The 12,500-nt window shown below is 54.1% G+C and overlaps 5 protein-coding genes across 5 annotated transcripts in view; 1 reads left to right on the top strand and 4 right to left on the bottom strand.

Moving 5' to 3' along the window:
• Positions 1–1,805, bottom strand: part of ENH_00047130 (hypothetical protein, conserved) — a gene marked incomplete at both ends in the record, with an annotated part of 4,400 nt that extends 2,595 nt beyond the window's left edge. The window contains 5 exons of the mRNA XM_013585551.1: positions 84–266; positions 512–628; positions 924–989; positions 1,142–1,263; positions 1,518–1,805. Coding sequence (XP_013441005.1) covers positions 84–266; positions 512–628; positions 924–989; positions 1,142–1,263; positions 1,518–1,805 — 776 coding nt within the window. The remainder of the gene's footprint in view (positions 1–83; positions 267–511; positions 629–923; positions 990–1,141; positions 1,264–1,517) is intronic.
• A 242-nt stretch (positions 1,806–2,047) lies between these two features.
• On the bottom strand, positions 2,048–4,580 carry ENH_00047120 (hypothetical protein; the record flags this gene model as incomplete). Its single annotated transcript, XM_013585550.1, has 4 exons — positions 2,048–2,135; positions 2,549–2,864; positions 2,978–3,047; positions 3,291–4,580. The coding sequence occupies 4 exons, from the start codon at positions 4,578–4,580 to the stop codon at positions 2,048–2,050; spliced, it is 1,764 nt and encodes a 587-aa protein (XP_013441004.1).
• Positions 4,581–5,826: 1,246 nt separating this feature from the next.
• Positions 5,827–7,151, top strand: ENH_00047110 (hypothetical protein, conserved; the record flags this gene model as incomplete). The annotated part of the gene is made up of 2 exons (XM_013585549.1): positions 5,827–6,590; positions 6,926–7,151. The coding sequence occupies 2 exons, from the start codon at positions 5,827–5,829 to the stop codon at positions 7,149–7,151; spliced, it is 990 nt and encodes a 329-aa protein (XP_013441003.1).
• Positions 7,152–8,059: 908 nt separating this feature from the next.
• ENH_00047100 (82 kDa gametocyte antigen, related) lies at positions 8,060–9,751 on the bottom strand (the record flags this gene model as incomplete). Its single annotated transcript, XM_013585548.1, has 1 exon — positions 8,060–9,751. The coding sequence occupies one exon, from the start codon at positions 9,749–9,751 to the stop codon at positions 8,060–8,062; it is 1,692 nt and encodes a 563-aa protein (XP_013441002.1).
• Positions 9,752–12,068: 2,317 nt separating this feature from the next.
• ENH_00047090 (56 kDa gametocyte antigen, related) overlaps positions 12,069–12,500 on the bottom strand; it is a gene marked incomplete at both ends in the record, with an annotated part of 1,540 nt that continues 1,108 nt past the window's right edge. Inside the window, one exon of the mRNA XM_013585547.1 lies at positions 12,069–12,500. Within this exon, the coding sequence (XP_013441001.1) occupies positions 12,069–12,500 (432 nt within the window).

The following is a 12,500-nucleotide window of genomic DNA, read 5'->3' as shown; positions in this document are numbered from 1 at the left end:
TTTGAGCTGCTGCTTTAAAAAGGGAAATAAAATAAAATAAATAAATAATATTTCCGTCTACAAAAGCAAAATATCCCAACTACCTTTCGCTCCTGTCCTGCTGCTGCTGCTGCTGCTGCTGCTGCTGCTGCTGCTGCAGCGCGAGCTCGGCGCAGCAGCTGAGGGCCAAGACATGCCAGTAGAGGGGGGAGTGTTTCTGGTCAGCAGCAAGCAGCAGCAGCAGCGCCTGCTGCAGCTTTGCTGCTGCTTGCTGCATGTCTTTGAGTCTGTTTGAACAAGCAGCAGCAGCAAAGAATGAATTAAATTAAAATTAAGTTAAATTAAAATTAAAATTAAAATTAAAATTAAATTAAAATTAAAATTAAAATTACTGGAAGCAGCAATCTCCCGCAAGTGCTGCTGCGCATGCGCGGGCGCTGCGGAGTCCGGGGCCTTCTTCTGGGGTGTACGTACACTGGCGAAGCAGCACGAGTTGCTGCTGCTGCTGCTGCTGCTGCTGCGCAGCACGGACTTCACGAGACTTACCTCAGTTGCTGCTGCTGCTGCTGCTGCTGCTGCTGCTGCTGCTTCTGCTGCTTCTGCCAGCAGCATAGCGGGCCTCCACGCGCCGCCATTAAAAGCTTCTTGACTCAAAGCGCAAAGTCCCAAAACATTCGAAGCAGCAAACTGAAGAAATACATTTAATTAAACAAAATGCCACTTTGCTGTTGCTGCTGCTGCTGCTGCTGCTGCTGCTGCTGCTGCTGCTGCTGGTTTGCTGCACTTGCCTCTGGAGGCGCCGCGAGCCAGGCGGCGAGCTGCTGCTGCAGCGGCTCGGCGTGTCTTTTGTGGATTTCTTTTTTTTCTTTTAATTGCATTTTAGTCCTAAAAAAAATTAAAATAAAAGTCCTTTTGAAGTTCAAAAAACAAAAAGTGCTGCTCACCAAGTCTCAGCCCAACGCAGGCGAATGCTGTTCACAGAAGCTCTCCCGTGCAAGTACCCTGCGCTCCTGCAGCAGCAGCAGCAGCAGCAGCAGCGCAGCAGCAGCAGCAGCAGCAGCAGCAGCAGCAGCAGCAGCAGCGGCAGCAGCAGCAGCAGCAGCAGCAGCGGGTATTGTGCGCTTGGAAGCGGGAAAGTGGAAGGAGCAGCAAAAGGGAATACCGGAGAAGGCGGTCGTCGAGCTGCAGCGCAGCAGCAAGGGAGCTGCTGCACTTGGAAAGAGAGGAGCAGCAGCTTTTCAAGTCTGCTGCTTCGAGGCACTTTTGTGCTGCAGCAATGTACACCTGAAGCAGCAGCACATGCATGCACGGGTCGGGGCTTTCTCGCGCTGCTGCTGCTGCTGCTGCTGCTGCTGCTGCATGCATTCAAGTTTTTGTTGAATCGGGTTTTGCAGGCGCTGCAGCGCGGCTTTCGGACCGAATTCAAAGAGGAATACTATTAATTGAATTAAAACAAATTTAAATTCGATTTAAATTCATTTTAAATTCATTTTAAATTGAATTTAAATTACGAAAGCCACTTCAAAGGCAACACAAACCTGCGGAAGCTGCGCGCCGTAGAGCTGCGCCTCCAGCGTGCCGCGCCGGCGGTGACAGGCGCAAACGACTTCCCAAGACTTCGCGAGACAAAGAAGAACTCGAGAAGAAATTTCTTTTTCGAATTCTTCTTTTTTTTCCAAAGACTCTTCCTGCAGCAGCGCGAGCAGTTCAGCTTTCCCGCGGGGGTCCAGCGCCTGCGCGGCGCCCGCGAACAGCGCGGCGGAAACCTCTTCTGAAAACTCATGTTTCTTCAATTCCGAGAAAACTTTCAAAGCCCCAGCCTCCATTTTCGCTTTCAACTTTATTTCCAAAAGAAATCAACTGAAGTCCGCGGTCGGGCGCTCCGGCGCCGCGTGCAGCTTCTGCAGCCGAGCTGCCTATACACCCCAACGCCGCAGCGCGGAAACCACCGGAAACCTCCGGAATTCCTTCCAATTAAACGCGACATTCATTTTAAATCATTTAATATTCCATTTTTGCTTCAAATGCTTCTATTCTTGGCTCGAAAGGCGGCGATTTTGCTGCCGTTTCAGTCCACGCCGCCCCCTTGCAGATCCTGCTGCTGCTTCCCCTTCCCTGCAGCTTCTCTTCTGCTGCTGCTGACTTCGCACTTGGCTCTAAAAGCAGCGCAGCAAATAAATAGTCCAGCAGAAACGCAGCAGCAGCAAAAGAAATGAAGCAGCAGCAAAAGAAATGAAGCAGCAGCAAAAGAAATAAAGCAGCAGCAACCAGCACAGCAGCAGCAGCAACAACGAAACAGCAGCGAGAGGAGCAGTACAGCAGCAAGAGAAGCAGAGCAGCAGCAAAAGAGCAGCACAGCAGCAGCACGCGAATAGAACAGCAACGCGAGAATGACAGCAGCAACAAGGAAATGGCAGCAGCAGCAAGACAGCAGCAGCAGCAGCAAGGAAGCCGCAGCAGCCTCGGACAGTAAGATGAAGAAGACTCGAAAAACAATTTGGGTTTTGTTTTTTCTTTTAAATAAAAAGACAAATGAGCTCGGCCAGAAGTCCAAGAAACATTTGAGGACTTTGGCAGCTCGAAGAGCCGCAGCAGCAAAATGGACTGCAGCAGCTGCTGCAGCTGCTGCAGCTGCTGCAGCTCCTGCAGCTGCTGCAGCTGCTGCAGCTCCTGGGCCCTTCTTTCTCTCCGCTGCAGCAGCTCGCTGCCAGACCCTCTTCCTCCTTCCTTCTTTGCTGCAGGCGCAGCAGCAGCTCCTGCTGCTGCTGCTGCTGCTGCAGCTCCTGCTGCTGCAGCAGCAGGATGGGCCGCCACTGCTGCCATTCTGCTGCTCATCACCCCGGCGGCCACCTGCAGCAAGGCGCGTTGGTCTTTAGAGAACAATTCTGCAGCAGCAGCAGCAGCAGCAGCAAAGAAGTGTTTTGCTGCTGCTCCTTTTGCTGCAGCGCCACAAACTGCAAACTCTGAGGTGTACATACACCTCAAATTAAAACCCCACCTCGCAAACTGCAGCAGCGCCGCATCACCGCCGGCATCCAGTAGCTGCCAGCACTGCCAGTCCGCAGGGCCTGCAGCAGCAGCAGCAGCAGCAGCAGCAGCAGCAGCAGCAGAAGCAGTAGCAGCAGCAGCAGAAGCAGCAGCAGCAGAAGGGGCTGGAGTGAGGGGCGAGAGCCCGGCGCAAAATCGCAGCCAGTGAAAATGGCGAGGGTTTAGGGTCTCGGAATTAGGGTTTAGGGTTTCGGAATTAGGGTTTAGGGTTTAGGGTTTCGGAATTAGGGTTTAGGGTTTAGGGTTTAGGGTTTAGGACTCACAGCAGCAACAACATGTATGAGTTCCTTCGGCTGCAGCTCTGCTGCTCTCTTTGCTGCTTGCTGCTGCGCATGCTGCTTAGCAGCAGCAAGCAGCTGCTGCAGCAGCTCGTGTCTCTCCAAATGCGGGCCTACATATGCTGCTGCTGCTGCTGCTGCTGCTGCTGCTGCTTCTGCTGCTGCTGCTGCTTTTATTTTTGCTTTTTCTTTTTTAATTGACTTCTCCAAAAACTCCAAAGCCCCAAATGCCACTTCTGCTGCAGCAGCGCCAAACGCATGCAGCGGGGCCCGCAGCAAACAGCGCAGGCATCTTTCAATGAGAAAAGAGACACTGCTGCTGCTGCTGCTGCTGCTGCTGCTGCTGCTGCTGCTGCTGGCACAGCTGTCGCTGACGGTGCTGCTGCTGCTGCTGCTGTAGCTGCTTCTGCTGCTATCGTTGCTGCTGCTTTGGGCGCCGCTGCTGCTGCTGCTGCTGGTTATGTAGCTGCTGCACTCTGTGCAGGAGTAGCCGCTGCTGCTGCTGCTGCTGCTGCCGTTGTTAGCGTTGCTGCTGCCGCTGCTGCTGCTGCTGCTGCTGCTGCTCTGGGCTGGCCCGGCTGCTTCTCGCGCGTGCTGCAGCAGCAGCAGCAGCTTGCTGCAGGCAAACACTGCATGCACTTCGGCTTCTCCCTGCTGCAGCTGCAGCAGCGCAGCAGCAGCAGCAACAAGACCCTCCAGGGGGGCCCCCCTGTCTTCTGCAAGGGGGGGCCCCCCAGCATTTGTTAGCAATTCAATAACAGCAAATGGCTGGCTAGCCACAACTGCTGACAAAGAAGCTGCTGCAGCATCGTCTGCTGCTGCTGCTGCTGCTGCTGCTGCTGCATCAGCTCTGCTGCTTCGTGCTGCAGCAGTGCCTGCCACAGCGCCATCTGCAGCAGCAGCAGCAGCAGCAGCAGCAGCAGCAGCCTGCAGCGCCTGCAGGCACTGCGGCACTATGGGCAGCAGGGCTTGCTGCTGCAGCAGAGCGAAAGTGCTGCTTTCGCTGCTGAGGTGGGTTAGCTGCTGCAGCTGCAGCAGCAGCAGCAGCCGCCCTCCGGGGGTAAATGCTGCAGCAGAACTTGCTGCTGCAAGGTGCTGCAGCAGCACAGCAGCAAGTTCATAAGCGGACGGCGGGGGGCACGAAGTGGCTGCTGCTGCTGCAGCAACAGCAGCAAACACCTGCAGCAGCTGCTGCTCCCCACTAGCCAGCAGCGGCACAGAGTACCTGTGCAGCTGCTGCAGCAGCCGCTGCCAGGGGCCCCTGTTTTCGAACATCCCCCGCTGCTGCAGCTGCTGCAGCCGAGCAGCAGCAGCAGCAACTTCTGCCAGCTGCGGGCGAGTAGCAGCTAGCTGCACTGCAGCACAGCTAGCTGTGCTGCTGCTGCAGCGCAGCAAGCAGCTAGCCAAGCCGCCCGCACGCAGCTGTCTTCCCCGCAGTACCCAAGGGGCCCCCACAGGGGCTGGGGGCCCCAGGGGGCCCCCCAGGGGGCCCCCCAAGGGGCCCCCCAGAGGAACCCCTTGGGGGCCCCCCCAAAGGCCCCCCGGGGGGCCCTCCAGGGGGCCCCTGGGGCAGGGCCTTGGGGGCCCCCAGGGGCTGGAAAGGGTACTGGGCTGGGGCCCCTCTTGTATACGTCGGCAGCGCAGAAGGGAGGAATGGAGGGCCCTCATGGAGTTCCGCGTTTAAAAATAAATAAAAAGAAAAAAATAATAAATAATAAATTAATTAATTGAAACTAATAATAAAATAAAGCAGAAGGCGCCAAACTTGGCGCCTTATTCATGAACTGCTCGCCATCTCGGGTTGCGCTGCTGCTGGTTGAGGAAGAGGGCTGAGGAGGCCCAGGAAAACGGGAAAAGAAAATCCTTTTGGCATTTAAAATACAAAATAAATAAAATAAATAAAATAAAAGAAATAAAAGAAATAAATGAAAATGGAAGGAAAGGGGGGGATGAGTACACTGCAGCTCCACGGAAAAGGTCAACAGACACCGGGCCCCCAGAAGCTCCCGCAGGCAAACGGCCGAAGGGGGCCTTCAATTATACCTTTTTTCCTATTTTTATTTCCAAAATGAAATAAAAGAACAAATTTTAGACAAATATTTGACTTAAGAGGAAGAAAGTGAAGAATTCTTCCGCTTTCGTTCACGAGGGTTCAGCAAGGGGGGCCCCGGGGCCCCCCCTGTCGCGGTGTACATGCAGGGGCCCCCGCGGGCGCCAGCCCCAGAGTGTGGGGGTCTTGTTTGCGGAATAGAATGGACGTTTTGCGTGGAAATTGATTTAAAAAGTGGAATATTTGATTTAATTTGAATTGGAGAGAACTATTGAAGCAAATATTCCCCTGAGGGCTGCAGCGGGGCACTTGGCGGCTGAAGTCCGGGGCCCCCGTCTGGCTGAAGTCTTTCCTTCTGCTTCGAAAGTTCTCCTTTTTCGATTCCCCGCAAGTCCAAACTTTTTAAAAAGAGAATTATGAAATAAAAGCCGCAAAAAGCTTTCGAAATTCTCCACTTTTGCCCAACTTGAAATGGACTCCGAGGGCTTCACCGCCGTGCGCCGCCGCCGGGGCAGGGGCCCCCGCAGCAGGCCCGAAGCTGTACCCTATGAGGGGGGGGGGGCCCCCCAAGACGCAGCAGCAGCAGCAGAGGGGGCCCTCACGGACGCGGGAACAGCAGCAATGGAAGCAGCAGCAGCGCAGCTGCTGCGCCGGCTGGACCCCCAGGAAGCAGCAGCAAACCAAAGCGACTCCGAACCCGAACCCATGCACCCCGACGGGGCCCCCCAGGGGGCCCCCCCGGGGGCCCCCCCGGGGGCCCCCCCGGGGGCCCCCCCTGGGGGGGCCCCCCAGAGGGGGCCCCCCCGGAGGAAGGAAAGAGCAGCAGCAGCAGCAGCAGCAGCAGCAGCAGCAAATAAAGAAGATGCTTTTATTCGGAGGCTGGCAGTGCCGCAGCACCGGCTGAGTCCGCTGCGGCAGCAATGGGTGGAGTTGATAAGGCCTTTGGTGCTGCAGCTGCGGCTGCAGGTGCGGATGAACTTGCGGCGGCGGTGCGTGGAGCTGCGGGCAGCCCCCGCTGCTGCTGCTGCTGCTGCTGCTGCTGCTGCTGCGGGGGCCCTGCTGCTGCAGCAGGGAGATGACCTCTCCAGACTCGCCAAAGCTGCAGATTATGTCAAAGCTTTCCTCTTGGGATTCGAACTCAGAGACGCGATGGCCCTTTTGAGACTCGAAGACATGTACTTGGAGTCCTTCGAAGTCCAAGACGTCAAGCGCCTCGCAGGCGCCCACTTCTCCCGGTCAGCTGCAGCAACTCAATCATTCATTATTTATTTATTTATTCATTTATTTATTTTATTTATTTATTTATTATTTATTGTTTTTTATTTGTTTGGTTTGAAGTTGGGTGGGTGTGGTTGGTGGGCTGGGCTGAATTTGAATTTGGGGAGGCGGCTGCTGCTGCTGCTGCTGCTGCTGCTGCTGCTGCGGTGCTGCTGCAGTGTTTGGGGGTGTTTTTGTGTCGTTTTTGGATTTAAAAGGGTCGAATAGTTTCAATTTGTGGAATTAATTCGAAAAGAAGAAAAAGAAATTCGAAAGAAGTCGAAATGGCTGCGCTTTCCCGAGGTTTCCGCAGGTGCATCGGGCGGCTGACTGGGCGCAACGGCTCCACGCGCTTCGCCATTGAAAACGCCACCCGAACTCGAATAGTAATTGCAGGAAGAAAAATTCACATTTTGGGATCTTTTGAATGCATAAAACTGGCGAGACATTCCATTTGTTCTTTGATTCTGGGAAAGCCGCAAGGCAAGGTGTACAGCCACCTGCGCACCGTGGCCAAGCGCCTCAGCCAGCGGATCTGAGCGCCAACTGCGAGCTTTTCGCCTCCAAACCCTCCAAATTGCAACTTTTTCTTTCCATTTTATTCTTTTGCATTTATTTTTTGCTTTTATTTTCAATTTGCGAAAAAAAAGCCAAAAAAAACCCACAGATCGCCACTTCTTGCACGCCTGCCTGCGCAGCAGCCCGCCGCTGCTGCAGCGTTTCCGTGCAGCTTTGTCTACCACAGCAGAAGTTATCTTAAGAACTGTATTCAAATTTCAATACCTGTAGAAGCAGCAGCAGCAGCAGCAGCAGAAGCAGCAGCAGCAGCAGCAGCAGCAGCAGCAGCAGCAGCAGCAGGACTGGGTCCAGTTAGTTCAATATTCAAGTTTGGCTTTTAGTGAAAAGCCCGCGATTAGAAAGTACCAGAACAAAGACAGTGGCCATCAAAAGAAGTTCAATTATATTTATTATTTTTCATTTTTATTTATATTTAATTATATTTAATTATATTTAATTATATTTATATTTAATTATATTTACATTTATATTTATATTTATATTTTATATTTTTGTCTTGTGCATTAATTTGGTTCTGAACTTTGCTGCTTTCTCGACGTGTGCAGCACCAGTTCTTCTGCTGCAGCCTTTGCTGCATTTCCGTTTCGTTTCTTTCCGAAGTTTTTAATTTATTTTCATTTCAAATAATTCTTTTTGAATTAAAATAATTTGAATTAAAACTAATTTGAATTAAAACTAATTTGAACTAATTTGAAAAGCTCAGCAGTGAACTAAACTAGCCTAAAAGCCCTTTCGAAGCTCAAGCCCCGCCTAATAGCCCCTGCTGCTGCTGCTGCTGCTGCTGCTGCTGCTGCTGCTGCAGAAAAGGAAGGAATTAAGGAGAGTTGTTTGGAAAGCGCCGCCTGGTGGCGGTGTGTGCTGCTGCTGCTCAGTTGTAAGAAGTGTCCCAGAGGGGCTGTTCGTGCTGCTGCTGCTGCTGCTGCTCGTTGGAGTAAACAGCAGCTTCAGCGGGCACTTGGGAGTGGGCGTTGTAGTACTGCCCGCTGGTGTGACCACTGGTCACCCCAGTGGTCACCCCAGTGGTCACCCCGCTGGTCACCCCAGTGGTCACGCCGGCGCGCCGGAAGAGACCAGTGGACCTCCCAGTGGAGGGGGAGGCCTCAGAAGGCGCTGCAGTGGACTGCTGAGAGGGAGAAAGCTCCGGGACTTCCAGCCGGCGCCAGGGGCCCCAGGCCCTGTAGCGCAGCAGCGGGAAGCTGTAGAGAGGGTACAGGGGGGCCCCATAGAAGGCGGGGTAGCTGTAGCTGTAGCTGTAGGGGAAGCTGTAGCTGTAGCTGCTGCTGTAGGGGAAGCTGTAGCTGTAGCTGCTGCTGTAGGGGAAGCTGTAGCTGCTGCTGCTGCTGTAGGGGAAGCTGTAGCTGCTGCTGCTGCTGCTGCTGTAGCTGTACGGGTAGCTGTAGCTGTAGCTGTAAGAGGGGTAAAAGGCGGGGTAGAAGCTGCTGCTGAAGAGGCTGCGGGGCTGTTCGCCGGGCAGGTGGAAGCCCGCGGGTTCGAAGTTGGGGCCCCCCAGCAGGGGGGGGGCCCCCATGGGGGCCCCCATGGGGGCCCCCATGGGGCCCCCCGGGGGGCCCCCGGGGGCCCCCGGGATGGGCTCGGCCACCTCTCCCTCCCCCAGACGCCGGTGCTTGCCCCTGTAGTACCCCCAGCTGGACCAGTAGGGGCCCCCGCAGCCGCAGCCGCCGTAGTAGCCGCAGCTGCTGCTGCAGCTGCTGCAGCCGAAGGCGGGGTAGCTGTAGAAGGCTGGGAAGTGGTAGCTGGGGTAGTAGAGAGGGTACCCGTAGCTGGGGGCCCCCCTTTTGCCCAGGTTCCTGGGCTCCGCGCAGGCCTCGAAGAGCCCGGGGGGCCCCCCGGGGGCCCCCTCGCGCGCGCAAGACCGCTGGCGAGGCATCAGGCGGAAGATCTCCTCCTCAGAGAAACCAGTGGACCTCAGCCGGTCCTGCATGCGCTCCAGAAAGCCCTGCACGGCCTGCGCGGCGGCCACGTGCAGCGCCTGCTGCTCGCTGGCGGCCCACGGCCGGGCCTGTGCGTCCCGCAGCACTGCCCAAAGAGTCTCAATTACAGCTTCTTGGACCATAATTTCCCGAAGAAAGTCCGTAGTAACTCCGCGGAGGGCTGCGGCGGTGGTCAGGGGAAGACCAGTGGTGTCAGTGTCCGCGAGACCAGTGGTCAGGCGCTCGCGGACGCGCGCCACGATCTGCCGCACCGAGTCCGCGGCAGTGTCCATCGTCTCCCAACCAGGAACTGTTAAAGTGTTTCGGAAAATGTTTTGCATTTCCCGCATGATCGCCTCCAAGACGGCCTCCTGCACGGCGGTCTGCTGCTGCGGCGGCTCGCTCGCCGCCTCCACCATCCGCGGAATGCTGCTGCTGCTGCTGCTGCTGCTGCTGATGGCCTCGTTCAGCGAAACTGCTGCAGCAGCAGCTTCTCGTGCTGCAGTCGGCACTGCTGTGGCGGCCTCTTCCCACTCCACGGGGTGCGCCGCCGTGTTCACCGTCGGCAGTGCAACGCCCCGCCCCGCGGCCAGGGCCAGGAAGCCGGCTATTGCCGCTGCGCGCGCCATGCTTGCTGCTGCCTTTGCTCCTCGACTTGCCTTTTCTTTCTCAACGCAACAAAAACATAAACTGCAGCCAACTTTCCCCGCTTTCCGCTCGAAAGCAGCCGCCGAACGGCCCCCCCCGCGGGGAGGAGAGGCGCAGCAGCCTGCACAGTCGCCCGGCGGTGCGTGCCTGCGCCGCAGGCGCTCGCCGTCTCGCTATCTTTCGACGCAAACAAAACCCTTTCTTTCTCTCCTTTTGCATATCTCTTCAACTTCCCCTTTTGTTTTAATTCCTCTTCTCTTTTCCGGCTTTTTCCCCGCTCCGGCCCCAGGCCGCGCTCCGCAGCGCGCACCCCGGGTCACCTGCAAGTCCAAACGCGACATCTTCGCTCCTCACCCGCAGCAGCGCTCCTTTCTCTAACTAAAGTGTAAATTCAACTTTATTTTATTTTTTGAGTCCTTTTAACACAGAAATAACGAAGGACAACACACTTTCGGGCAGTTTCCCCGCCGCAGCGCCACTCCTCCCTTCCGCGCTGATGCGCTCTCCAAAATCCATGTTCCTGAACACTTCCGTGCAGCTCTTCGCCTTTTAAAATACTTAAAACCGAAAAATTTAACAAAAAGTGTAGTGTGCTGACTCTGGTTCGAAATACCCGCTGGCAGCAGCAACGATCGAGTGTGCACGAGCACCACGAAGATTCATCTTCACTTCTCGCTCCTTTCTTTGTGCTTCGACAACCAGATTTTCCAGTCCCATTACCCAAAATAAAATACAAAGAATATAAATTCAAATGGAAAGGGGAAAGGAGAGGCCTCCTGAGTCTGTTCCGAACGTGTTTCATCGTGCTCGCATTCTCTTCATGTGAATTCAAACTAAGGAAAACTTCATATTGTACTATTCAGTGCATTCCCCACTCCCTTTTCCTCTTTAAAAAGGAGGTGTGCTTTCAGTTTCCACGGAGTTTCAAGAGAATCTGCTGCATTTGGTGTTCTGTTTCTGAAACTGCTGAAGACTCTACAGAGTCAGGCTGCACCGGCTACTTGAAATATCTTCCTCGAACGAGAAACTGTATTTCTTTATGCTGCTTTTTGTTTTTTAAATGTGAAAAAAACTGTTTTTAGGAATACCTGTTGTTGTATTGGCGGCTTTGCTGGTTCTCGAGGACGCAGCTGCATCAACTGCCAAGTGCAGCAGCAACCGATCAAACGCACTATGCACAAGCCCGAGATTTTAAAACTGAAATCTTAATTGCAAATAATATTTCCCCGATTAAAAAGGCGAATTAAAGAGAAACAGCTCGGCGTGAACTCAATTGTTGCATCAGACAAATCAAACAGATGAGCACTTCTCGTTTTGCACAACATGAAACAAAGTGCGAGGTGTCAATTCAAATGAATGTATGATTGGTTTAATTTATGTAAATGTGAAATCTTTCTAATATATGTGTGCATCTGGACTTCTTAACATTCAAAGAAGCCAGGCCGGCAAGGGCAGTGCAGTTTCTGTAGAAGCAAAAGGCAGCAATATAGCACATCAGTAGATGCGGCTGAGTTTTTACCTATAGACTTGTACCTTTAAAACTCATACTTTGTCCTGCAAGCGAAGTGCAACAAAGTTCATTCTCAGAAGCAGCAGTCCGTGCAAAAAGAAAGCTGCATCGGAATGTGCGAAGCAGCAGCTGATCCTCCCGGCTATTGACACTTTCCAGATACGAAGGGAAGAAGAAGTTGTATTCCCTGAACTCTTTTCTTCTTTCCTGAGACAAAAGTATCTGTTTATTCAAACTGTCAACAGCTCATATCTTTCTTGGTTTGCATGCGCAAGAAGCCGAAGTTCCAGAAGGCGTTTTCTTGCTTTTATCGCAAGCAGTCCTGCTCATGGCTCTCGACTTCCTAATTGCGGCTTATAGAAGTACATTTTCACTTCTGAAAGTCCATTATGTACTCTTCTTTTGCAAATATGAGGGTTTAGGGTCTAAAGTCTACTCCAGAAAGCAGCTAGCCACTGAGTATTCAACTAGCCGTGCCACTGTTCACACCCAAGTGCTTTGAAAGATTGAGAAAAGAAGTTGAGGGTTCTGCCTTCGCGGTTCGCGAAGGCCGACCCGCTCTGTTCAGAGCGCCACGCAAAAGAGCGAAATGGGAAATGGAAATAAAATGAAATAACAGAGTCGGGCTAGTTAATGGAGAACTCCGAGCAGTGTCCACTTCGAGCCTTTAGAAAGCCATCCTGCAGTTCCCAAAAGCAGAAAGCAGCCCAAATCGAGTGCCGCGCAGACCAACGCAGCTCATTATAATAATAATAATAATTATTATTATTAATATTATTAAGGGGGACTTACGGAGGAGTGGGGACGAAGCTGAAGGGGGTGGGGATGGTGGTGGGTCTCATGGGGGTGTCAGGGAAGAAGGGGGGCATGTCAAGGGGGGCGAGGTTGCGGTAGTTGGTGTTTTCGAAGGGAGTTTCCATGTTGTTCATGGTGGGGATGGAGTTGATGGGGTCTGTGGGGTAGCCCATGGGTTCGTTGAAGGCGGGGAAGTCGGGCGTGGAGTCCATCATGGGGGGGTAGCCGTAGCCAGTCATGGGGCCCATGCCCATGCCCATGGCCATGCCGAGGGGCTCAGTGCCGAGTCCGCGTGCGGGGGGCATCATGGGGGGCATCATGGGGGCCCCGGCGAGGGGGGTGTTCATGGGTGGGGTTGTGGGGGGCATGTTGTTGGCCGCGGGGGGGCAGTCGGGGCAGGGGGGGGGGCGCCGGGGGGGGCCGGG

The sequence above is a fragment of the Eimeria necatrix genome, genomic scaffold (assembly GCF_000499385.1).
Source record: "Eimeria necatrix Houghton genomic scaffold, Enh_scaff35, whole genome shotgun sequence".
Classification (NCBI taxonomy): Eukaryota; Apicomplexa; class Conoidasida; order Eucoccidiorida; family Eimeriidae; genus Eimeria; species Eimeria necatrix.
This window is presented reverse-complemented; position numbering and strand designations above follow the sequence as displayed.